The sequence below is a fragment of the Carassius carassius genome, chromosome 6, assembly GCF_963082965.1.
Source record: "Carassius carassius chromosome 6, fCarCar2.1, whole genome shotgun sequence".
Lineage (NCBI taxonomy): Eukaryota > Metazoa > Chordata > Actinopteri > Cypriniformes > Cyprinidae > Carassius > Carassius carassius.
Window position 1 is genome coordinate 819,269 of NC_081760.1, and position 27,444 is coordinate 846,712.

The window sequence follows — 27,444 nt, forward strand, 5'->3', positions numbered from 1 at the left end:
TGAGACAGATGTAAGTTGCAACTTGTGTGATACAGTGCTTAAATATAGTAGCAGCACATCATCTATGATGTATCACCTGAAAACGCGACACCCGCAAGCCTCTTCGGGTGAGAAAGGTAGCCAAAGCCAACCTACCGTGTCATCTATGCTACCAGGTAGGAAATGTGACAAACAGCGCTCAGAGACTATTACCCAAAAGATATGCGGAATGGTTAAAAAAGACATGCTGCCCCTTGACTTTGTAAGCGGTGAGGGCTTTCTAGAGCTTAGACAAACGCCTTTATTTTCAAAGCGATCACCTTGTACCCAAACCATTTGAAACTAAGGAGCCATTTGTCCTACGATTACATACAACAAGCTCTTCGGCGCTGCGTTTGCGGGACTCATGTTTCGCGCTGTAGGGGATTTTAAAAAAGTGACGTGAGTGGCAGTGTGTGTGTGTGCGTGCGGGAGGCAGAGCGGCAGAGAGATGCGACAGAGTTGCGAAATTGCAGGCGCGGCTCAAAATGGCTGTTATTTCAAATAGCGTACCATATTTTAAACTAATTGGTTAACCGGTTTCAACCGGCTAATGAGGCTCGGTGGTCGGTCAAGAAATTTTTTAGTTTTCGCCATCCCTAATCCTGGCGCTTGCTGGACTTTCTTGGACGCCCTGAAGCCTTCTTTACAAGAATTGAACCTCTTTCCTCTAAGTTCTTGATGATCCTATAAATTGTTGATTTAGGTGCAATCTTAGTAGCCACAATATCCTTGCCTGTGAAGCCATTTTTATGCAACGCAATGATGGCTGCACTTGTTTCTTTGCAGGTCACCATGGTTAACAATGGAAGAACAATGATTTCAATCATCACCCTCCTTTTAACATGTCAAGTCTGCCATTCTAACCCAGTCAGCCTGACATAATGATCTCCAGCCTTGTGCTCGTCAACATTCTCACCTGAGTTAACAAGACGATTACTGAAATGATCTCAGCAGCTCCTTTAATGACAGCAATGAAATGCAGTGAAAAAGGTTTTTTGGGGATTAAGTTAATTTTCATGGCAAAGAAGGACTATGCAATTCATCTGATCACTCTTCATAACATTCTGGAGTATATTCAAATTGCTATTATAAAAACTTAAGCAGCAACTTTTCCAATTTCCAATATTTATGTAATTCTCAAAACTTTTGGCCACGACTGTAGTGTCTCCTAGAGGAGAAAAAAAAAAGAGGACCTATTACAAAGCCCTGTGGCACTCCATACTTCAATTGTGTTATATTTGATAGTTCCTCGCTTACACAGTGGTGGCAGTCAGATAAATAACTTTCAGATTTTTAGCATATGTTTTGCTAATCGTTACTACATAGTCAGGTCTTTAGAGACCCAAAGATTCTAACACGGTTGGATCTCTGAACTTTTTTCCCAGTCACTACAACTTTCCACATCGACATCTGTAAAATTCACAATGTAGTAGACACATGGGATAAAAGTATTTTTCAGTTTGTATAATTGCATACAAAAATGTGCCTTTGTGTTTACACCAAGCCAAAGCAATAATAGACAAGACAAAACATGTATAAAACTTGCAATTTAAATCCTTTGTACGTCGGTAATGTGTGCCAACTTTTTTTCTCATCTCCACTTAATCTCATATCTCATGTTACATGCTGCTCTTTTTCTTCTGAAATACACATGTGCTGCCTTGAAGCCTTTTGCTAAAATTTATATTTCTCCATAGAACTCACTGGAATTTTATTTATAAGCTGCTGTTATTGCTATCTTGCCACTGAAATGAAATTAACAAAACAATGCGTGTTGACCTTAGCTCATCTCAGGCACATGAATGCAAATGTAGAGTAAACCGAAAGCTCATGTCCTCATGTGGATTAGATTTCCATGCACTGTTGAAATAAACCAGTCTTCCCTTCAGATAAATGTTTAGGAGATGTACACTGGTTACCACCAGAAACCTATATGTGATACTAAACAGGTAAAACTTTTGTGTTTCATGTTTTGAACATGATCTTTTAGCAAACTATGTTACATACAACAAATTGAGGGTTTACAACAACATATTTCACCAACCACACCTGAACAATGGTTTTAAAGAATAATGTCAAATATTCCAAGGAAGTCTAAAAGGGATTGTGGTTTAAAGATAAACTCTCACCTCTCCTCTCGAGGAACATTCTCACTGTGCTGCTCCTCTGCCTGGAAGAAAAAAGTAAAAATTGGTTCAGTTGGTAACAGCGCTATTACGTTAAGTACAGTTATGGAGTAGAATCACATACACTACTGTTCAAAAGACACATCACACGTCTCAAATGTAACAGTAAAAACCATTTATAATTTACAAAAGCTTTCCATTTCAAATAAATGATGTTCTTTTGAACTTGCCAGTTATGAAAAAAAAAAAATAAGAAAAAAAAAAATCACAGATTCATCGTTTTTCAAAATAAATAAATAAACATATTACGCGAAGCATTGTTTCAACATTGATAATAATCAGAAATGTTTTTTGAGCAGTAAATCATCATATTATTCTGATTTCTGAAGATCATGTGACACTGAAGACTGGAGGAATGATGCTGAAAATACAGCGGAGCATCACAGAAATAAATTACAGTATAACAGAGATTCACACAGAAAACAGCTGTTTTAAATAGTAAAAATATTACAGATTTTTACTCTATTTACTGTATTTTTGATCAAATAAATGCCGCCTTGGTGGGCAGAAGAGACTTCTTAAAAAGAAATCGCACTGATGCCAAGTAAACATAAGAAAGTGTAGTCAATTTGAGAATGCATAACATTCCTTCATTTAGCACTGCACTGCAAGCATCACATTAAAATGAAAACTGTAAACAGAAACATGTAAGTTCAGAGTCTAAATAGATCTGACCTGACCTTGTTTTTAATGGAACAGTAGTGAAAGGAAACACTGTGCCGTTATGACACATAACCATCCTGTTCCACAAACCGCCTGCAGCACAATATAGGAAATCTACCAAAATAGCCATCTTACTGAGAGCCTTGAAACTGCACTGTTAAAACAGGTTTTCCTTACGAACTGCATTTCATTAGCACTCTGCATAATGACAATAAAGTGGAATCTAATCTAATCTAAATCCAACTATAGCCTTCTAAGCATATAATGGATGTATATAGAGGCCACTTGGTTGCATAGAGTCAAGATGACTGTTAAGAACACATTTTATCCAATGGTTGATTGGATGAATATGCAGACCTATTGAAAACAAGTTTCAATGTGTAGTATTCACAAGTGCAGAATTAAAGAATGCGGCACCCATCCGTTATCAGCTGAAGGAGGTTCTCTTTAAATGCTGCAGGTCTACTCAATCACTCCTGACATCTTTATTGACTACAAATGAATCCAAGTATATTTATGGGGCTGGGTGATTTTTAATAGAAAGCTGTTTGTGCATTTGACCTCAACTTTTTTTATTTAAGTTTATTCATGAATAAGCAAACCATATCCTTCTCATTTAAAGGGACAGTTCACCTAAAAATAAAAACATGCTGGTCATTTTCTATCCTTCAGTCCATCCAAGATATAGGTGAATTTCTTCTTCAGTTCAATTCACTAGTTCGTTTACATAATCGCGACTTGATTGAGTAACTTCAGCCCTATCTGATGAACAGGTTGCACCAGTTCACTAAAAAGAACCAGTTCAAAAGAATGATTCATTCACAAAGTGAACCGTTTGCCTGAATCTCTGGATCACAGGTAATAATTATGTAACTAATGGTCAGTTTCTTGCACAGACTGATCGTTTCGCTTCATATATATATATATAATTTTTTTACTAGAAAAGAACCTACTCAGTTCTGACGTATAAGTCAATCCTCATGATTTTTTTTTTTAATGTGTCAGCAATGGTTCAGTTTCAGTCTGACGTTTCCATGTGGCATGGATCAAGCTGACTATATATGAATACTAGTACAGATTGATGTAATGACATCTGAACACCTCCACTAGACTCAACCAAACAAACAAAGCCCCTTTAAACAAAAGCAGAAGTATAAATGGAATTTCCATCCCCTTTGATTTGATTGTGGCCGTTCTAAGGCCTTAAGACAAGGTTGCTTACGTAAAACTGTTAACCACTAAAGCTGAAAACTGTCTGTGAACCTGTGAAGACGTGCATTAGCTTCCTGCCCCAAAGGAAATATGAAAAAACTCTTTATCAATCTTTAATTAGTCTCATGAACCTGATCGTAATCAGCAAAGCACACCTTTCTAACTGTGCCAGGTGTTGGGTTCAAGCACCAATTGTTCATTAAATTAATATTTAATCATATTAATCTACACATCACTGTGTTTAGATAGCAACACTTGTGTAAATGTTATGATGTTAAGTGAACCACAATCTGAAGAACGGGCCTCAAAACAGTCTTATTTTAGTGCAATTTATATACTATTATTAATACTTGAATTCATTTTTTTTTCAGTTTTCATATAAATCATTTGTATCTTTTTTTATTATGTCTAATGTTATTTCAGATTTACTTTTAGCACATCAAGGTGAACTAAGAATGAGAAATGTAAAAATAAAATTATATATATATATATATATATAATTTTTTTAAGGACTGAATGAGTCAGCCATAATTCAATTTTGGTATGATATGTGTTAAGCAAAAACTAACAACATTTTGACAAGACTTGACATCTCAAGTCTTTTTGCTTCACGTAAATGTATCTTGATTATTTTTTGAATTATTTTGTATTTTTTTGCAGTGTGAGTGAACTGTGCCTTTAAGAATTCCAGTTAAACCGTTTCCAAAACGACTTCTTAAAGATGCTAGTCTATTAAAAGGCATTTTAAAGAGAAAAGTACACTTCAAAACATAGGAGGTAAAGACTAGAAAAGTGTGAAGAGCCCACTTGCTAAATAAATAATCGCTTTGCACATGTAAGAAGTGCATAAATCAATGCATGCTAAATAATACTCAAAGAAAAGCCTTGTTTTGATTTTCGCACCCTTTGCAAATGCAACAACAGCGCACCGCGTCGCGCGCGTAAATGCGTAAACACAAGCGTGCTCACTCACAGTGAAGTTGCGCTGCGATAAAAACGTCCAGTGCATGACGTCTTTGTGCTCGAGCATCACGTACCTGCGATGGCATGAAGAAATCTGCGTCCTCAGCCTGCCAAACCTCAACCACGCCGGACATCTGAGTCAGAGCTTCAAGAGGAAAGAATGGCATGAGCATGTAGAAAAATAAATAATCATGCGACAATAACAACAACAACATGCGTCAGACATCAATCCTGTCTCTTGACAGAAAACACGGGGAATCCGAAAATGACACTAGTGCACGGCTCATCTCGGCATGCATGCCGTGAACTGATCAAACTGATGATGTATTTGCAGCAGCGGATGACAAAGGCGTGAAATTGAACGGACGGGTTATTTTAGTCGCGAGCTCACACCGTGTCAACAATCCAAACGCACGCATCTGGAAAGACATTTAAATGTGCAATAACGCTGTTCTCTCATCTAGACGCTTAGTTCCCACAGACTGCATCTGAATACCATCTGTATGAAGCTTTATGAGCAATGTAGCATATTGCATAGACACAGGAAATCGAATATCTGGCCAAAAAGAGCGTAAACGTCTTCTTTCGGATTCGAATCAAAACATAAATCCTTATGCATGCAAACAGAGGGATGAAACCCCGCATGAAATAGATCATGTTTAGGGTAGATACAGTGTTTGCTGTGCCCTTTTAGCACAGTGAGTGCACTTGAGTACTTGTCAAATCAGCCCTCGACAGTTCCTCCGACATGTTCGCACTCGCTCGCGGACTGAAGAAACGAGACGAATCGGTCGCGCACCTTCAAACTGAGCTCCTCCGTGTTGAATGTAAGGCAGGAAGAGCTGTAGGAGTCGCAGGAGGACGTTAATCCGTGTTTTAGTGTGCGTGGAGTCCCTCTGGCTCGCCATGCTGGCTGTGCTGAGCTCACTGGCTTCACTTCTTTCTCTTGCTCTCTCAGTAGCAGCGCCCCCTCCTGAAAGTGCGCGCTCTAGCGGCCGACGAGCGCACTGCAGCGCGACAATTACTTGAGTTCGGTCGCGTCGCGTGGATCCTCCTCGGACCCCGACACTTTTCTGTAGAGGACTTTATATTTTAGTGAATTCACTGAGACCACAGTTTTTTTCATACGTTGTTATTTCATACATGTTATACATTAATCAAAAACACAAGAAACTATAGATCAACATACATTACTAAAAAATATACAGTATGAGATATTCTTATATAAATGTTCCATTATTACACTATTTTTTCATTATGGTTTGCCCCAATAACACACTTCATAATCACATTAAGATGCAATTTATAGATGCATTATAGAATGTGAATAACCATTTATTTAACGCACATAATGCATAAAAGAAAAATAGTATATCAGAACATCATCTTCATACAAACTGGTCAAAAGCATGAGCGGAGATCATACTTTTAGGTCATACTTTTTTATATATATACTTTTAAGGTCAGAAAAGAATGTCATATTTCTGTAATATACACAAATAATTCCATAAAGATATCCCGTATTTTTGTCATTGTAAAAATCTATGAATAAATTATAATGAACTACAATAAAAAATAAAAGTACGTTTTTTTTAAGCATGCAGCATTAAAGCATTAAGTATATTTATTTTTGTATTTAAATGCACTCAAATATTGATAAGTAACTTATTTGAAATAATGAACCTTTAAATATTAAATTAAGAAATAAAATATATATTTAAAAAAAATCACTTGAATCACTAAAAAATGCAATACATGGATTTAGGCAATTCTCACAAGAAATAGAAATGCGGAGAAAAAAATATATTATGTATATTTATATATAATATATTAAAAATATACTGTGTTGCAGCGAACACAAGCATTATTTATTTTCAACAAGCTATTGCTAAAAAATTAACTAAAGGTATGTTTTACTGTTTAAGTGCATTATTTGGCATGACAAAATACTTAATCACAAACAATTTGCTTGATAACTACATTTATTAAATCGTATTACACAAAACAAATGACCGTTTTTCATATTTGCAAGATGCACAAAAATACGTGCACGGTGAAAAATGATCAATAATGATAAATGCAAACCAAAGATTAAAGCATCTGAAGTGATCTGAACATCTGAATTAACTTCAAACTCATAACACATTCCTACATTATATAGAAACAAGTGCATGCTTTGTTTTTCCACAAGTGAATAATTTCACGCGTCTCTACCCTGTGATTCATTTCCTTGGATTGAGAGAGACAGAGTGCATCTCTGAGCAGCAAGGGGTTAACACAACTGTTCTCCGCGTACACACCAGGAGTGTTTTCACCACTGTTTACCCGTCTGTGCTGACAAATCAGTCTCGATGTTCTCCTTGGACTAGACAAGGGTGTGGCAGATGTCAAGAAGTCTCAGCTTTGTCTCGAACGTGCAGAACTGATAACCAAACATAAAACAAACTGAATCACAGAAACACAGATCAAACAATCCCAAGATCCTGCGAGTTTCTGATCAGTCAGTTAATGTAATCAAAGTCCTCAGGGATCCCGAAGGCTTTGTCCAAGTTGCTGTTCTCAAAGCCGAACTTCTTTTTTGCCCAGGATTTGATTGCAAAAACATTATCTGGAAAAGAATTGAACGTAAAAAAAAAAAAAAAGACAAAACATACAAGATGCAAAACAATTCTGAATACTATTCAACTTTGAATTGTGCAACTATCTCAGAAATGCCATTTCTAAATGTGCAGATAGAAACAGTTGTGCAATTATAAATATGAATAAAAGAGGCATTGCTTTTAAATACACAGATTCATCAATTCAACAAAACTGATTGATGATCGTATTTTATTTTATTTTTTTAAGTACAGGTGCATTTTTTCTGCATTAAAAATACACATCCAATAAATAAATCAATCAATCAAGTCACATATGAAATCAGTGCTAATTATAAAAGTGGTTTTATTGTCTACGAAACAAGAAAAGGCTAAATTAAATTCAGCAGACTTGGATTAAAATACTCGATTTGGTGGTAAATTATGGTCGGATTTTATGAAGGTAAATTTAAGACTATAGATATTTACTCCTGTTTTAACTTCATTTTGTTCAATTTCTCAGAAAAGACGACTTCACATCTATATTTCGCATCTAAGGATGTTTAGATATTTCTATACTGAGGAAGATATTCATTTTTTGCTGATTTAATTTCTTATAGGCCTAGACTTTAATTAGAGGCATGTTTGAGTTATGAAGATGAATGGAAATGCTTTAGGTTTGACACGATTACGTGGTTTCATTTTTGGGTGAACTATGCTTTTTTTGTCATCTTTACATGTAATAAAAAATAAGGTGACACTAAAATGTTATCCTGTTTTCTATTGCATTCAGCAAAAGTAAAAAAAAAGGCATTTAATAAGTGAGCCGATTGATTACTATGACACGACACCACGGTGCATGCCTTACATTTCTGAAAATATCTTTATAAATATAGGTTGATAACTTGACCCTGACTTCTCAAAAGGCTCATCTATCCTCTAAATCATATAATGCATTAAATCTATTTATCTACAAGGGTTTGGTTCAAGAGGAAGGCACACAAAACACTTACCCGTCCATCTAGACACGGCTTCTTTCGCTGTAATGTTTGCCTTGCCTAGAAAAAGATGAATATATCAGCAGTGCCATTCCAGTTTAATCTGTTTTTCTCTATTGATTAAAATATCCTTTAAATCTAGTCAATATTTCATCATTTAAATCTCATTTTAGTTGATTAAAATAACATTAGTTCAGTGAAACCGAATGATAAAACAAATGACTTTCCAGGAAATCCTGTATACGGTCAACTGAATAAAATAAAGAAGAAATGTTTGACGAAATGTGAAGAGAATTAACATACCACTGTAACAGTGTTTGGCAATCTCTGGTATTTTTAATTAGGAATATGTATATTTATAATGCAATGCTAACTGACTAGATATCATTTCTGCATCATACGAAGAAAAAAGAAACATTTTCTCAAATATCGTTCACAAATCTGTCGAAATCTGTGTTGGTGAGCACAGATCCTGTGTCGAGATGATCCATCCATTACATGAGCTAAAATTCACTATATTTTACACAATATATCCACGTGACATTGATATCATATTGTGATCTTGATATTTTAAAAAATATAATAATTACAGGCAAAAATGTTTAACCTTACATAACTAGAAAAAGTGAGGGATTGGACATAGACCTAAAAATTATTATTATTTTTTTTAAAGTGCAAACGTGCAACATGGGGTAGGCCTGTATGAATTAAATTAAATATTGTACGTCTGAGTTGGCCAGTGTTTCCAAAACCTTTTTTCTGCCGGTTTCACACTTTTGTTGGGAAATACATTTTTAAGCACCCCCTCTCTTTTTCGGAAATATCTCTCTTATGCTCACCAAGGCTACAATTATTTATTAAAAATACAGTAAACACTTTAATATTGTGAATTTTTGTCAGTTTAAATGATCTGTTTCAATGTTTTAACATACAGGTTAATGTGTTTCTGTGATGTGCAGCTGTATTACTCCAATAGGACTCTGATTCTTCAATCACGCCATCTAGTGGTCATTTTGATACAGCCACAACAGCTACAACTGATAACAGAGCGCTCATGTTGAGGTAATTAAAATGTCAAATTAATATTTTGCATTCAATTATTAACGTATCAGGCAAGTGGCCGCATGATAAGCGGGACAGTTATTTAAGATTATTATTAATTAACCATACAGAGAGAACTAACCAGTCCGGGCAGAAATTATGAGTGTCATGGGAATGTAACTGTGAAATCGATTTAAGATTGATAATATTGAGAGATATCAGAACTTCCTGCTTTGAGACAAGGCGAAGTGAGCAGTCAGCCTGTGAATCATCGTCCAGCAGAAGTGTAAGGGCTCAGGACGAGCCTCGCTATCCACATTTATTCCTGAATTCCTGTCGTTTATGAGGACTGATTAATTAGTTTTCAAAAGTTTTATTGACTCTCATCTCAGAGCACACACATACAGAGGTACTGTACTCTGAGATGATTACAGTGGTCAACCAATAAAATATTTTTGTTGGTCCCAATATCTTAGGGACCAGTGGCCGACTACAGATCTAAAGCCAATATATATATTAGTGCTACAAACAATTAATCATGACTAAACGCATACAATATAAAAGTATTTGTTTGCATAATATATTCAATTCAATTCAAGTTTATTTGTATAGCGCTTTTTACAATACAAATCATTACAAAGCAACTTTACAGAAAATTACGTATCTATAATATATGTGTTCTGTATATATATATATATATATATATATAGACATACATACAGTATGTTTCAAAAATATATTTATATTAATATAATTTTTAGGGATGCACCGAATATTCGGCCACCGAAAATTTTCGGCCGAAAATGGCATTTTCGGTTTTCGGCCGATAGACTTTTATCACCGAAACAACACGGCCGAAATGTTGTGATGACGCAAACAGAAACCGCGACCTGCACGTGCATAGCGCAGACCACGAGCTCCCCGCGACATTCAATTCACACCTGTGAGAACACTCTCTCTCTTCTTATTCCTTTATTCGCAGCACTAAAGCGTCTCCTAACAAAGAGATTAAGACGGAACACGAAGTGAAAACAAAGAAAAGTAGAGTCTGTTAGCACACGTCTCACTGAGATCTTTTCAGATCCTCTGCACTTCATCGCGAATGTGCTTGATCCGCGTTATAAAGACCATTACTTGGATGCGGAAATAAGGCAGCGCGCACGAGAAATGATCCAGGCCGCGCTGGATGCGGAGAACCCGCGTGGAGACGGAGAAGCGCCAAGCGCAGGAGACTGAGATCAGAACGCAGAAAAAATAGACTCGTGTCTGCACCAGATGAGAGGCATGCACCCTCGGTGTCTGATATGTTCAGTGAAGTTCTGCAAGAAAGTGCCTCAAATAATAATAATACGTTGGCTATTTTGTTCTTAGGCTACTATATATGTGACATTATATATATACACACACACACACACACATGCATACATAATATCATATTGTAGCCATTTTTCTGCTAGATTTCTGCTTTAATTTGATAAAAATGTTTATTTATGCCCTGGGCCTATTTAAATACACTCTCTCAAATATTTCTCAAATGTCAGGCAGATGACAAGCTCAACTGCTCAACAGCTAGATGGTTATCTGTCTGAAGTCCCCATCCCCAGAAGTGATAACAGTCTTGCCTACTGGAGAAGTAATGCACTTTCTAGTCCTACAGAGAAAAATTTCAAATGCACTTCACCTAAATGCACTTTGTTTTTATGAGAGAACAGTTCATTTTAAAACCTTTCTGCAGGCCAGTAGGCCTGTACATTATTATTTAATATACACATGAGTGGGATAAATTTTTAGTTTGAATTTTATTTTAATACTGTGCATTGTTGCAATGTGCTTAATAAATATTTGCATAATTTGTAATTATGTATTTTTATGTTTTTTTTAAATAATTTATGTAATTGTAATTATCTTTGAAACTTTAATATTAATTTATGCAATTGCAATGTCTTAATTTTAGTAAAGTTAGTACACGGTCATAGCAATAAATGCAATGGTACTAATAATTGGCATAATTTCTTTCGGTGTTTCGGTTTCGGTTTTCGGCCTTGGTTTTCTCTTTTCCGGTTTTCGGTTTCGGCCAAGAATTTTCATTTCGGTGCATCCCTATAATTTATATTATAATTAAATATATTTAATATATAAACAACATTTTTCTGAAATGTATACATTCATATAATGCATAAATATGAATATATATATATATGTGTGTGTGTGTGTATATATATATATATATAACATTTAAAGATATAAAAAACAGGATGCAATTAATAGAAATAAATTAATTAAAAATTAGAAAATAAATAAATATTGAAAAAATACATCTGTAAATTTTTTTTTTTACTTAAGATAGCAGCATTTTGATTCTATAATTATTACAATTAATTAAATGTATTATTTTATATGATTATTATTATTATTTTTGTAGTTTTTACAAATAAATAAATTGTTAAAAATATGAATAAAAAGTATCCTGGAGGGTCAGATGTGAACTATTTTAGTGCCTCTGTGCTGAGTTTCAGTGTTATTTATATCATCAGCATTATTTACATACAATTAGCCTATACCTTTTGCTCATATTTGTATATTTTTCAGTTTAAGTTTTAGCAATGCTTCTTATTCGGTTGATGTTTTCTAATCTATTTTTTATTCCAGTTATTAGAAACATGCACACAGATCTGTGGTTTACTCACGGATCTCCTCGACCACCTGAGGATCACACTCTCTGTACTTCTCCAGTTCGGCCTTCAGCTGATCTCTCTGAGGCTTCAGTGCTGCGATCTCCTTCAGCAGATCCTGTCTCTCCTCCTAAATGCACACGAGAGCAGCGTTCACACACAGAGCCCACAGACATTAGAGCTGTACGGTAATCTAGAGCACTCACGGTAACTTCACGTCCCACTTTGGCTTTGTCAACTGCTTGCTGAAGGGCTTTTTTACGCTGATTCCCATCCTCAAGCTACACGCACAGAAGAAAAAGAAATTAAAACTCTTATGCAAACAAGTCAGAACAGAAAGCTTCAACCAAGATCTACACCAATGGAAAAATTCACTATATAAAAATAGTTTATAAAAACGTTCAGTTTAACTGGAATGAATTATGTTTAGGGAATAAACACAATATTTGCCCTATATTTTATTAAGTAGTAAACCATCTTTCTTTGCCAAAAAAATGTATAAATTGTTTCCTTTTGATTAAAATATAAAATTAAGTACTTTATGTCTTCATATGATAACCAGTAAAATTAAAATACATAAAAAAAATTAAAAATAAAGAATATATATATATATATGTATGTGTGTGTGTGTGTGTGTTTAAATATAGGGCTATTGTAAAAATAAATGTTTTTATGCATTCAAATAATTAAACATGCTTAAACAGGATTTTGTATTAATATAACAGAACGTGATAATTGTTTTAAACTTATTTTATAGGGCCCTAACAATTTATTGTTTTGTTAAAATTCTAATATTTTGATGTTAAATTGTATAGGTTTTATGATTTAAATGTATTAGACATGCTTTTAACAATTAAAAAGGATTCCAGAAAAGTAAAAATGGTAGAAAAAAATGGAATCCTTAAAAAGAAAAAAAAAATTGAATTTTGGAAAAAAAACTAAAACATTTCACTGGGCACTACATTATACAATATGTGTTTATTTACAATACAATGTTGTCGTATTTACAGTATGATATTGGATTACTCTATGGTAAAAAACAGTAATAGTGGTTATATTTATTTGTATATCAGTAATGAACAGATGGGTGTTATGCGTTTCATTTCCATTCTGCGCATCACTTGTATGTTGACGGTGGTTTTCAGTACATCTTAAAGTGAGCAGATTTTGGAAGTTCAAGTAAATGGGTTTATTAACATCATATATCTTAAAAAATAATAATAATAATAATAACAAAATTGGAAGATTGAATGAATTTGTTTCTTCATCAAGGGTGATATTATGGATTATAGACTCAACAACTCTTTGTTTCAGCTTTTGTCTTCTCCAGATGTTCACTGATGGACTGGAGTGCTGTGAATTATTGTGATGTTTTTATCAGCTGTTTGGACTCTCATTCTGACGGCACCCATTCACTTACAGTGAGCAAGTAATCACAATGCAACATTTCTATAAATCTGACGAAGAAACAAACTCATCTCTGGATGCAATTTTCATTTTTGGCCCAACAATTCCTTCAAAAGAAATACAGCTATATGTAGACATCAATAAGCCACCCCTTAAAACCTGAAACACTATTGCAACTAGTAGAATGGCAGTGTCAGATATCAGAAAGCAACGCTCTCACTTGTGTCTCCAGCTCCTCTAATCTGCGTTTACGGGCGTGCAGGGCTTTACTGGGGAACGCCCAGAAATAGTTGGAGGTGCCCACCCTCTCGGTGTCCACCATGTTATCATCCACCAGACTCTGCAACACCTCTTTCACCGACATGGGAGCTGAAGAAAAAGATTCAACCCATTTTCTAGTAAAAATTCTCTCAGTAAACATATCTTCACTGCACTGAAAACCTGAGATACAGTGATCTTGCACATGCATTTTTATTTTATTACCTTGCAAACACAAGCATTGGGATTTCTGGTGTTTTCTACATCGTTATTGCAAAATATGATGATTTGTCACAAGTAGAGATCAACCGATATATATCAATTTACCGATATTTTCCCCGATATTTAAGCGCTTAACCGGGTATCGGTTTTGTAATATCGGATTTGCTGATAAATGCTGAATATAATTCTCTCTCTATTGTAAATTTGCTCCATCATTAGTCTCGTGAAGCCACTTTCATATCTCTGTTCAAAAAAATATATTGAATATTATTCAGTGAATTAACATTATCCAGTGAATTATTCTGGACTCTATTCTCGAACTATTAAACGGCTACAAAAACGGTAGTTTAAAATGAAGTTGACTCATGTCCTTTATTAAATTTTCTCCATTTGAAAACATTAGACATCCTACATTTATTTTGCTTATTGTTTTTATATTATCTTTATATTACAACAATAAAAACATTTTATTTATAAAAAGCATCAACGTGTTGTTTAAGTTGATGCTTTTTATAAATAAAATGTTTTTATTGTTGTACTATAAAGATTTAACATTAAACACAAATTTTCAACACTTAAAAAAAAAGAAAAGATGACTGAAAAGAGGAAAAACCAAAGTGAGGTATGTTCTTTCTCCACTAAGTCATTTATTTCCTTTACAACTAAGAATAAATATCGGTTCTGCATATCGGTTATCGGGCACATAAACATGCAAATAATTGGTATCGGTAATAAGAAAATCAATAAGATAAGAAGAAAAAAGGGGGAAAGTGTGTAACTAACATTCAATGCAAGATAAAAAATATTATTTTTTTGCAAAAGTGTTGGTGTGGGTTTGGCGAAGCGTAAAAAACGCCTTGTCGTCACTAAATTGCTTTCTATGTTTTAAGACTGTTAATTGATTTATATTTAGATTTTTTGATGATTACCATTACATTCTTTCAATAAAACCCATGCATCATTACAAGGTTGATCAAACTTACTGATTCCTTTGGACTTGGGGGCGATTTTTTCCATGTCTTTCAGCTGAAACACATCTTTCTGGAAGATTTGTCAAGAGTTTGAGATTATACTGAACTACTAGAGAACGGTGTCAGACATGAACACAAAGAAAGAAAGAATATGAAATCAAGAATACTTACAGTTTCAAAAAATATCTCCATCATACGACTCCTTTTCTCCTCCAGGCTGAGTCCTTTCTTTTTAGACTGTGGGATATAAAAGATTAACATTTTGTATTAATAAGGTGAACACAGGTTTGCATTTTTCTGTGTTAAATATATCAATTATTGAACAGGTGTGAAGTTTTTATCCTTATATTTGAGAAAAAAATTATTTAAAACTTATTTCTGTAAACTAATACTTTCAGACGGTTTCTTTTAATGGGTCGGTTAAAAATGATTTATCTAAAAGATATGGAGTATCAAAACTACAATAAATAAATAAACGTGTTAAGAAATAGATGAAAGAATATAAATGACTTAATTAAATGTAGCCCTGAATTTATTTATGCATTGCTTCAATCCCCTCAACTTATTTTTTTAATAATAATTGTATTTATTTTTATTTAACTGTATTTATTTTATTTTATTTTTTCATTTATTTATTTTATATTTATTTGTGTACATTTATTTTTATAATTGTATTTTTTATTTAACTGTATTTATTTTTTTATTTATTTTTTTCATTTATTTATGTGTACATTTATTTTTAATATGCATTTATTTCCAGATTTAAGAACTAGATAAAGGAATAAATTACTTACAAAAACAAATAAAATTAATTATTAATTAAATGTAGCCCTCAATATATTTTTACATTCCTTTCATCCCACAATTTATAATTTTTTCATAATAATTGTATTTTGTATTTAATTGTATTTATTTTATTTATGTGTTCATTTATTTTTAATGTATTTATTTCCATATCACCACATTAAAGTCATCATTCTTATTGTTTTATAACAATATATTTTTGTATTTATTCTTACATTTCACTCTCTTTTTTATGATAATTAGACTGCTTTAACCAGATTTTAAGAATGACTTTGATATTATCATTTTTTTTATCAGTTGTCATAAACATGACAAGATTAATAAAAGTTTGCAAAAGTCGTAAAACCTTATTTAACCCCTTCCTGATGTCAGAACATAGAAGTAATGTTTATTTTCAAGAAACATGTTGATAGTTCAATTTTTATTTTAAGTATTGAATTATGAGAGCATTTATCACTTGATCAAATTAAATGTAAAACATCCAAGCGTTGTGAATGCTTAATTACCATCATATTTGTTTTAGAAGCTACATGTTAAGAGAAAATGATATATAATGTAGTAATATAATGTGGTAAAGACGTCACTCTGAGCTCTCACCACAGTCTAGAATTATTTAGCCTGTTTAACACATTTCTACAAACCTTAGTGTAGTTTATTCATACAAACGATTCTAAACAGTGACAGAAGTTATAGAATTATTAAAAACACAAATCACGTTCTCACCATGTTTCCAGTCGAGCAGCTTGGGTTTGGCGCCAGATGCGAAGGAAATCTCACTGCGCATGTGTGGTGATATAAAGGGTTGCCAGGTATATACAATAAAACCCTTTCAACCGCTACTCAAAACTAGTCCAATTGCGTTTCCAGGGGGTCCCCCGGTAAAATAAAAATCTCAATTCGGGGGGTAAAATCTATAATTAGTATTTCAGGAGATTTATATCACATTATTGGGATCGCTTCAACCCGCGGCAACAGAGTTAAATTCGATTGATAAATTCCGCGGGAAAAATACGAACCTGGCAACACTAGTGCTACAGCGCATGCGTCTTAAACCGGTTTGACCAGTTGACCAAGTGGTTTCTGTCTCACTTTTCAGATTCAAATGAGATCTGTTTAGGGTTTATGCAATTGACTTAAAAAGTAATGACCATGCGTAATAAATAAATAAATAGGTGTCTAACTTATAAGACTAGTCTAAGCAGTTATATTCGCAGACATAACAAAACCAAAACAAAAAATAATATTGAAGTTTGGCGGCGCAGTACTGAAAATATTATCTAGCTACTTAGTTGTTTTATAAATTGTATGATCTTGAACTGTTCATTAGTGAAAGGAACATTACTTGGACACACACACTTTGAGTATTGTGCAAAGCGTCATTCAAATAAATTTGAATCGAATTAAATATATTTATTAAATTTAAATTCATTTTTATTACAGAATTATAACTTCTAAAATATGTGCATTACAGACTATTTATATAAAAAGAGCTCTGAATAATTAGTTTTTACACAAAATGAAATTGTTTCCTTATAATTTACTTCCAAATAGAAATAAATTTGGATATATATATATATATATATATATATATATTATTAGATTACAATAATATTACGGTGTCCTTGTGGAGCCTACATGTAATTATGCATGTCTTCTGAATGGTATCTTTACAGTGATCAAGGGTTTGGTTCTTGCACCATTTCTTTTCACGGCATCCCCATGATTCCCTCATAACATCTGGATCTGTTTCTCTGGTTCTTCTGGTTTTTCTAGGAATTAGCAGCACAAAAAGCCCGTCAGGTTTCGTCACTAGATGACCAAACTAGTGCATGTGTCTTGAAACTCAAATAGCAAGTTCCCTTTAAGTTTGTTTCATTATTAAATACATAATTTCCAAATGTAGTTAAAGAAAAAAGATAATGTTGGATAAAAGGTGAAAAAAAAATATCAATAGGAATTAAAATAAGAAGATGCACTTATAAATAACAGAACATGGGTAGGTAAAATATATTATGTTTAAGTTTAAGTTTCAAATTGTATACGGAGACCCAATATATATAATATCAATATAGATGAAATTTTTATATGGTTATTTTGCAATATTTGCAATACTGTTACTAAGACTTGAGATTTTTAAATATAATTTAATACTGTGATTTTGTTATTTTTTTTACACTAATCTAAAAAAATATATATATATATATATTTTTTTTTTTTTTAGATAATAGTTTATCCAACAGATCTCACTCTGTGGTATTCGTATACTTATATATTTGCATCATGATAATAATCAGTTATTTATAACATCGTGGCCCTGACAGCTTCAGTTTCTTAAAATCCACATGCTACAAAAATCTACTTATGTATTCAGTTATTTGCATTTTTAAGTAATGAAGTCTGTAACATGTTTTGACCGAGACCGCTGTAGCAGTGTATACACTCACACACTTTACATTTCTCTTTCAGTCTTTGTGTCTAAAGCTGTTTACTGAGCTCTTTTACACTTCTGGTTTTACCCTCAAGATCACACACCATATACGCAGGAATGTGTTTTCACAGCTTACACAGAAACAGCTTGGCTTGTGGTAACAAGCTCACTTCTCGATTGCATCACATCCGAGGGAGAGAACGAGAGGGTGTGTGTTTTTTTCTTAGGAAGGTGAATCAGGTCTGAAAGAGGAAGCAGGATGTCATGAAGGCGTCACTATGCACTGAGTCTGGCTCTGTCTAGTGCTTCCACCGAGGATGAATCCTACACTATTCCTGCTTCTGGCATTGACAGCTAGCTGGACTGGACCTGGTAGGTGCTCACAGTTTTATGTTGAATCCTATGTCTCTCTCTCTCTCTCGCTCGCTCTCTTTTATTTTCCCCAGCTACACCTACAGTAACTCTCTTCTGTCTGTTCTCTTCGTCAAAACATTTTAGACTGAGCACATTCAAATGACCTGTCATATCTCTTGACCACAATGCACAATGATAAAAAGGACTAGGTGATCAGATTAGCTTATAACTAGTTCATTGTAACATTTAGTTGGATTTGTTTTCATGCAAAGCACAAAACAGCTCTCGTCTTTGTCGACGAACAGAGATAATTTCAGGACAAATGTATCTTCCTCTCGTTTCCTCGTTGCTGATTATTCGTTTCCTCCGTTTTATCTCACACTTCTCTTGTAGCTGAATATGAATTTTGATATGCATTATAAAGGTTATGTTTTAGTTGAGACGTTGAGATGTTGGTCACACTTTCCAGTCACTTTCACACTAAATACAGAATTAGTTGTGTATTTATAAATTAAAGGTAGATGACTTTAGTAACACTTCCCAGTGAGGTATTATGTGTTTATAGTAGTTAATATAACAGCTATATGAAAAAAATAAACAACACTTTTAACACATTTGTTAATTTTAGTTAATGTTAGTAGTCAACATTAAAACATTAACATCAACATTAAAATTAGATACCGTTTAATGAACAAACCTGAATTAATGTACACTACATATATAGTTAAAATAACGTTAATGAACCATTAAATGAGTCTGTAAAGGAAAAACGGACAAGGACTGTTTGTAACATCTTTCTGAACTGAAACAGGCCTCAGCTGAACCTCGTATAAAACTCTAGATGAAACTTCTTTAAAGTCACTTATTAAATGTGTAAATAATTAATTTGCATCTCATTACAGTTCACTGTGAAGACAATGAAGAGACAGACTGTGAGTATCTGCTGATGATGATGATCACCTGATGATTTCTATTCGATGTGACGTAAACGTTTCCAAACACATTCACATTTAGCTATTAATACGTACATTTTAGGTTCTAATACTTATTTTTGGAAATATTATTCAAGTTTGAAGCAATAGTTTGTACATTATGTCTGCCATAGTGTTGTTTGTGTTTGTTTTATGCTTCACTCATAAATCTGTTTCTACATTTAAAGCCGCGTTAGATCTCAACGCAGAGGGTGAAGAAGAAAACCCAGGTAAGAATCAACTACATATAATTAGGGCTGTGCAATATATCAGATATTAGTAATATTATGGTGATAATTGAATGATTGATTTCAAATGACAATACCCAATATTGTTTAAAATTAGGATTAACGTTCCAGTACCAAGTTCATTCCTCCTGCTAAACTAACCAAGAAGTGTTTCTGTAATCTAAAAGAGTTTTTAGCAGAAGTGTGTCATGTCTCAGACTCAGAGCATCTCTTAAACCAGAAACCACTGATAGACTTGTGTTCCCACGTTTGCAGAATTAACCCCACGATGTGAAATCTATCTGAATTACATTTACATTCTGAAATTAATGTATTACAGCTCCACAAAAATATTGTGCAGCACAACTGTTTTCAACATTGATAATAATCAGAACTGTTTCTTAAATCATCATATTTTCATGATTTCTGAAGATCATGTGACGCTGAAGACTGGAGGAATGATGCTGAAAATACAGCGGAGCATCACAGAAATACATTACACTTTAACACAGATTCACACAGAAATTCAAATAATAATATTTCACAATATTAGAAGAGAAGAGCTTTCCTTAAAAAACACGACTGTAACAAATATCATTGTGCAGACACATCAAAAGTCATATAACTAATGTAAAGAGATAAGAGATAATGTTTTATGTATCAATGCTTGTTTCCATGTTTTTTCATGATTTATTCATTGCTTTAAAGATAATCATGGGGATGGCTCTGGAGATGGCAGGCGCTTGAGTACGTATTCATCTTTTCTGATGATAAAATAACCATTTATGCTTTATCTGGTCTACTTTTACAGTGACTTTCTAGCTTGGGAAATTGATCCTTTACTTAAATCTTGTTCAGCTGTAGGTTCCTTGGATGTAGTCTCCACACCAAGCAGTGACTCAGTTAATAATCAGGAATCAGAGCCGACTACAGAGACAGAGAAAGAGAAAAAGACAAATACAGACTCAGACGCAGAAATAGAGACCCAGACACAACCAGACGCAGACGCAGACGCAGACGCTGAGGATCTCAACCCAGTAATCATGATCATCATTCCTCTGGTTCTCACACTCGTCATCATCGCTGTGATCGTGTGTGTAGTCATCATCTACCGCAGGAGGAGAATAAGAGCTGGTATGTTAAATGCATTCAAACTAATAGACTTACAGACTCTAAATAACCAGCAAAAACATCAGTTAGTGTGGTGTTTACATTTTTATCTGAAAGACACAAATATTGACAGATGTGCATAAAACCTGAAGGTGAACGTGATAACAGTCGGTTAGGAAAAAATCTGAATGGATGCACATTAGTAAATGTTTAAACTATGTTTAAACCTACTGAGACGCATTTGTAAACTCTGCTTTACTACACAAAACACACACACTCACACTCTCTCTCTCTCACACACACACACACAGGTTTGTTTTTGTGTAAAGTGTGTTCATCCCATAGGTGTAATGGTTTTTATACTGTACAAACTGTATATTCTATGGCCCTACACCAACCCTACACCTAACCCTAACCCTCACAGGAAACTTTGTGCATTTTTACTTTCTCAAAAAAACTCATTCTGTATGATTTATAAGTGTTTTGAAAAATGGGGACATGGGTTATGTCCTCATAAGTCACCCTCTCCTTGTAATACCTGTGTCATACCCATGTCATTATACACACACACACACACACACACACACTCGCACGCACACACTCTCTCTCACACACACACACACACACACACACACACACACACACACACACACACACTTGCACGCACACACACACACACACACACACACACACACACACACACACACACACACACACACGCACACACACATACAAACTCGCTCTGAGACTTATATATATCAAATATATTTCCTTTCTCCTTTCATTGTTTACAGTTCCTTAGAAAGCAGCTCAAACTCAGCGATAAATGAAGGAAAACATCATTTTTAAAATGTTTTCTCATCTTTTTTGTTTTCCAAAGAAACTAAAGAAGATCCTTATCTGGATCATGAAGACCACGAAAAAGTGCCAATGTAAGTACACGCTTCTAAGAGCATGTTGTGTTTCTATCTGCTGGCTGCATTTCAGTAGTTTAGTTTGTTTCTTAGTTCCTTTTAGCAAATATGTGGCTTACCCAGATGTGCAAAGCGTGTGTGTGTGTGTGTGTGTGTGTACGTATGTGCATATGTGTAAGACACATAAAACCCACAATGAACATGGGTACAAAAAAGCATGCATACAAAAATGTATACTAAAAACGTCTTTTTAAGACAATTTTAGAATGACTTTGAATTTAAGACCATACCCTCAGTATTTATTTTCAAACATTAAGCAATTACATAATAGTGTAGCCTTGTACACTATTAAATGGATAGTTCATCCAGAAATTAAAATTTACTCCTCCTCGGGTCATCGAAGATGTAGATGAGTTTCATCAGGTTTGTAGAAATGTAGCACTGCATCAGTGTCTCATCAACAGATGCTCTGAAGTGAATGGGTGCCGTCAGAATGAGAGTCAAGAATAAAAACATCACAATAATCCACAGCACTCCAGTCCATCAGTGAACATCTGGAGAAGATAACAGCTGAAACAAATCCAGCATTAAGATGTTTTTAACTCAAAAACTTAAGAGTCTATTATCCATATTAACACTTGTATTATTATGGATTATAGACTCATATTTGATGCAGAGCATCCATTGATGAGACACTGATGCAATGCTGCATTTCAACAAACCTGACAAAGAAACAAACTCATCTGATGAGAGTGCGAAAATAAGCAACTTTTCATTTTTTGGTGAACTGTTCTTTTAAGACAACATAACTTTTTAATGGCTGTTGTGTTTTGGCAGTTCAGACTGTTGTTCACACATATTAGTAATGATGCTGCACAAAAGCTGCTCATTGTTAGTTGGTTCCTCTTTAAAGATAAAAATCTGCCATAGGCAAGCAAAAATAAATTCCACCTCTTAATAAACTGCCCACATAAACACAGCTTATTTAAAAAAAATATAAAAAAAACTCACAACATCATCAGTAATTATTGGACTTGGTTATTTTCTTCCTCAACATGCAGTTTAATATAACTGCATGCCTTTTTTATGCATCTGATAGAAATTTACTGTCTGACATTTATGCATGATAATAAAATGAATACAAACATGAGTATAAATGTGTGTTTTTCCCCTCAGGCCCATGTTTGATGATGACATCCCATCAGTAATGGAGCTGGAAATGGAAGATCTAGAAAACTGGATGGCCAAAGGTAACCAGTAAACATCTGTTAGTATTCTTCTGACTCTTGGGTCATGGTTTATATCTGGACCTTGGCATGAGTCAGATATTGCACATTTATAGTGATTAATCCAAACCACAGGTGCTGGAAAAAATGTCAATCTGCTCTAAAAAAAAAAAGTACACGATGAACAACAAAAATTAATAAATACTTAGGCCTACATTTATGATTTATATCCTTGAATTGCATATAAAGAAATTCCATTAATTTGGATTACACAGTATTATTGTAAATAAACAGTCATGCATGAATAGTAAAACTATTTCTGCACTCAAAAAAAGTACAGTAGTGTGTTATTAAATATTTGCATCTACTCGATTTTATTTAAATCATATTTTCAAAATGCATTTATTCAAATTGCTTCGAATCAGCCTCATAATAAATCAGTTTAATTTATTCCGTAAAAAGCATGAATATGGTTAAAATATGGCTAGCTGGAAAACAAGCAGTAACAATAATATATATGATATGTATAAATATTGTTTATTTAAAATATTTATTTTATTAGTACTATTACGGAAATCCTAGTTGTTTCTATATGACTAACAAATATGCATCATATCATGTTAAAGGATATATGCAATTCAAATATCAATTTTACACATATATGCTCTAACAATGTTTTGCTCAAAACCAACATTATTAGGCTATTATACAGTGTATTACAGTATTTTGCAGGTGAACATGCTTCAGTTTTAGTGAATTCAGTAAAGTTTTGACCAGAAGGGGGAGCCATTGCACTAAAACATTCAAACGCTCAAAGAAACTTTACTTGATATTTACTTGATGTCAGCTTTCTTAAACTTATTCACACTTAAACCAACATTTTTAACTAGAAATATTACATTAAGGTTCAAAACATCCGTTGTATAAATGATTTAATGTTGTGTAACATGTTTGGTTTAAAGCTTTTAACATAAACGTCTTTTCATCGTTTGCTTGCAGATGGAGGCAAGAAAGTGGACACTGGCCAAATATAATGAATAGAACTCAAGTGAGTACACTAGAATTATTACTCCCTCCTTTATGCAAGACATAGTCCAAAACTGGGGAGAACTACACCATTTCTAGAACATAGTCAGCACATATTCGCAGTACATGGACAGCTGTCTAGTGGTTATAACAGGAAACTCATTGTACTAGCTTGCAAATATTAAATTTTCAGGACAGATCTGTAGCAGGTGTGTTGCATTTCTTGATTATTTACATTCACACGTCATATTTCAGGCTGAATTCAGATTGTTTCCGAGTAATGGCGAAGAGTCTTCGACATAAACGGTTGTGATACCATTTCAAAACTGTACAGTAAATACACAAAGAGAACCCTGGGTTCATATCAGTAACATGAAACTTGAACAGAACAGGGGTCCGCAGCACTGGATGTGATAAAACTGTGCTGATTTGAAAGGGGAAAACACACATGAGTCACTGGGAAGTGTGGCAAGACAAGGCATGAAGACATGCGTTCACATGCGTCACACCCTGTAATGTAATGTGTAAGGTATCATTTCCTGGAGCTGTGAAATGACATAAGGTTACCTCGTTCTTTATTTCCAGAGGAAAGCCCCTCTGAGTCGAGTCAGGATCAGAGTTCCCCGTGCATACTTTAGTGAAACTGATCATTCCTTTATTTAGAACATTGTTTATGTCATGCAATCTGAACTATGATATGATACACATTTAATATTTCATACTGATGCTTTTTAGATAACCAGGAAAAAGGAGCAAAAAGACACTACATTTGATGTTGGGATGTGCAAAAACTACATAAGCAATGACATTCTGCTGCCAGTAGAAAAAGTTTTCAGTCTCAAAAAAAATTATCTAGACCATACAGTCCACTTCAGTAATAATAGTGTCTCAGTCCATATTGAGACTGTTTATGGAACGCAATCAGTGTGAATATTAAAAATAATAATAATTTACCATTCAAAGGTTTGAGGTTACCAAGATTTATTTATTTATTTATTTTTAAAGAAGTCTCTTCTGCTCACAAAAGCTGCATTCATTTAATAAAAAATACAGAACAAAATGTAATATCGTGAAATAATATTCCACCTCCAAACAGCTGTTTTCTGTGTGAATATCTATTAAAGTGTAATTCATTTCTGTGATGTGCAGCTGTATTTTCAGCATCATTCCTCCAGTCTTCAGTGTCTTCTAATATACTGATTTGCTGCTTAAGGAATATTTCCGATTAATAACAAAACACATAAATAACATGGTACACTCTTGTCAAGTGCCTAGATTGTCAAATAGACTTGAAGTGGACCTCTGACAGATTAATGAACAGCAGTATTGTCTGTTGACCTCCACATCATCATCAGCACGGCTCTTACACAAACACCCGACCACATGCACTTGCTTACTAACGCAGACACAAACACAGACTGTGTCATTCTGTCGAGGTTGGTTTGATGAGGCTGTGTCTGCTGACTTCTGACCGGCGGGTCGATGCTGCCAGCCGTGACATCTGGTGTTGATTACAGCAGGCGTGTGTGGACAAGGAAGGACTCTTTTTTGCCCTCTTGCGTGCTCTCCGTCTCGCTCTCACTGGGAACATCAGAGGTTCAGAGTCCATGAGCCAGGAATGCAAACTTACGTCACGCAGACCGTGTTTTTCCCAGGATCGAGCTCTTTAGGGGAGCAGGATACACAAAGGCTAGGTGATGTCAAGAATGACAAATGAAGGTTTATGTAAACATGAACGGCGAGTATCTGAGGCCACATCAGCACGGGAGTAAGGGCACGGCTCTTTTTATGCTGACTTCAACGAATCTGGAAACAGAGATTCTTTGCAGTTGTTGTTGGAATATAACAGCACTGGTGAAGACTGATATAATATACAAACGCACAAAGGTTTATAGATTACTCCACAAATCTCTACAGCAGCTTGTCAGAGTAAACTCTAAAAATAATTCTAAACAGCACAATGAAAAATAACCACACTCTCTTAATAAAATGATCGTTTGAGTTGGACATTACAGAATAAATTCCTTAAAATCCAACAGGTAATTTTGTCAAAAATGTACATGCATACATAAATAAATAAGGTATCTGACATAATTTTTTTTTTATACACCAGATTTTTTTTCAATTTCAATACAAATATTTATTATACTGACGGGTTTCAAGAACTACAGCTATTACATCAATATTCTTCGTCTTAACAGTTTTAGAGATCGAGTACATTCACCAAACAGTTTAAATTAATTTAATAAAATTAGTTTGCATGACTGAAATATTATGAAAGTAAATTGTACTTAATATAAAAAGCTTCAATCTGAATTTCAGCAGATGTCGAGTTTTAAGCATGCTTTGTGTCAAAATCTAAAAGGAGGATAAATGTTGAAATGAAATGTTATTTAAATGAATCTGTGTTTCTCTCATTTGTTTTACAGGAAGCCGTATCTCTCAACAGATCCAGACACAGTGGACTATTTTTAGGAATTCGTAATTCTGAAAACTTTGCCAGCATTTTTAGATTGTTTCTTAATAACATAACTTTATATTAAAAAGATATTTGTATAATATTGCTTAATCCTCTTGGATGAAAAAAGGCAGATCTGTCTGTTGCACTGATCAGGATCCAACAGTTCACTGGAAGCCAATATGGTCTTTTATGTGCTTTTGATATTTAAGATATTCACCACAATTATATGATAATCAATGATGTTTCTTTATAATTTAATGATTGTTCCTGTCTTTATCTCAATGTAAGGGCTGCCACAGAACTTCAGATGCATTAAGATGCATTTCATTTAAATTATAGAGACATTAACCTTTGTAAATATTATTACATTGGCTGTATTATATTTTTTCTTTTATTTGCAGTATTGCAAGTTTGTGTTTACAATTAATAATGGAATTTAAATCATTTAATAATTTTTAGGAATTCACCAATGCATTTCCTGTTATGTACTGTATGTCTTTTTACATTAAAAGAGGAATTATTGTTATCATTGTTCTTGTGTGAGTGCACTATACACAATCAATCATAAGATGTTTTGTAATGTTTTTAAAAGACGTCTCTTATGCTCACCAAAGGTGCATTTATTTGATTTAAATAAAATACAGTAAACTCGTTAATATTGTGAAACATTATTACAATTTAAGAGAACTGCTTTCTATTTTAAAACCTTTTAAGATGTCATTTATTTCTGTGA

At 33.9% G+C, this 27,444-nt stretch overlaps 3 protein-coding genes across 3 annotated transcripts in view; 1 reads left to right on the forward strand and 2 right to left on the reverse strand.

The window, feature by feature from the left end:
* LOC132142160 (transmembrane protein 131-like) overlaps positions 1–6,026 on the reverse strand; it is a 46,245-nt gene extending 40,219 nt beyond the window's left edge. Inside the window, exons 1-3 of the mRNA XM_059551809.1 lie at positions 5,845–6,026; positions 5,120–5,190; positions 2,151–2,191 (exon numbers count right to left, since the gene is read on the reverse strand). Coding sequence (XP_059407792.1) covers positions 2,151–2,191; positions 5,120–5,190; positions 5,845–5,953 — 221 coding nt within the window. The 5' untranslated portion in view covers positions 5,954–6,026. The remainder of the gene's footprint in view (positions 1–2,150; positions 2,192–5,119; positions 5,191–5,844) is intronic.
* Positions 6,027–7,009: 983 nt separating this feature from the next.
* On the reverse strand, positions 7,010–16,804 carry LOC132141791 (meiotic nuclear division protein 1 homolog). Its single transcript, XM_059551452.1, has 8 exons — positions 16,718–16,804; positions 15,362–15,427; positions 15,203–15,260; positions 13,960–14,108; positions 12,539–12,613; positions 12,348–12,462; positions 8,635–8,679; positions 7,010–7,653 (listed from the first exon to the last, which is right to left on the reverse strand). Exons 1-8 carry the CDS (start codon positions 16,718–16,720, stop codon positions 7,547–7,549), a joined length of 618 nt encoding a protein of 205 aa, XP_059407435.1. The 5' UTR covers positions 16,721–16,804; the 3' UTR covers positions 7,010–7,546.
* Positions 16,805–19,868: 3,064 nt separating this feature from the next.
* LOC132142110 (transmembrane protein 154-like) lies at positions 19,869–27,235 on the forward strand. The gene is made up of 7 exons (XM_059551746.1): positions 19,869–19,977; positions 20,683–20,721; positions 20,839–21,108; positions 21,965–22,016; positions 23,175–23,248; positions 24,224–24,272; positions 26,680–27,235. The coding sequence occupies exons 1-6, from the start codon at positions 19,869–19,871 to the stop codon at positions 24,256–24,258; spliced, it is 579 nt and encodes a 192-aa protein (XP_059407729.1). The 3' UTR covers positions 24,259–24,272; positions 26,680–27,235.
* The last annotated feature ends 209 nt before the right edge of the window (positions 27,236–27,444 follow it).

Excerpts from the sequence above, each read along its gene's own strand:
- LOC132141791 (XM_059551452.1), bottom strand. Across the intron at positions 14,109-15,202 it reads CCCCAAGTCCAAAGGAATCA|CTCCCATGTCGGTGAAAGAG; the intron begins GTAAGTTTGATC and ends CTTTTTCTTCAG. Across the intron at positions 8,680-12,347 it reads TCAGGTGGTCGAGGAGATCC|GCAAGGCAAACATTACAGCG; the intron begins GTGAGTAAACCA and ends ATCTTTTTCTAG.
- LOC132142110 (XM_059551746.1), top strand. The coding sequence starts at position 19,869 with ATGTCTGCCATAGTGTTGTTTGTGTTTGTTTTATGCTTCACTCATAAA. Across the intron at positions 19,978-20,682 it reads GGGTGAAGAAGAAAACCCAG|ATAATCATGGGGATGGCTCT; the intron begins GTAAGAATCAAC and ends ATTGCTTTAAAG. Across the intron at positions 22,017-23,174 it reads GACCACGAAAAAGTGCCAAT|GCCCATGTTTGATGATGACA; the intron begins GTAAGTACACGC and ends TTTTCCCCTCAG.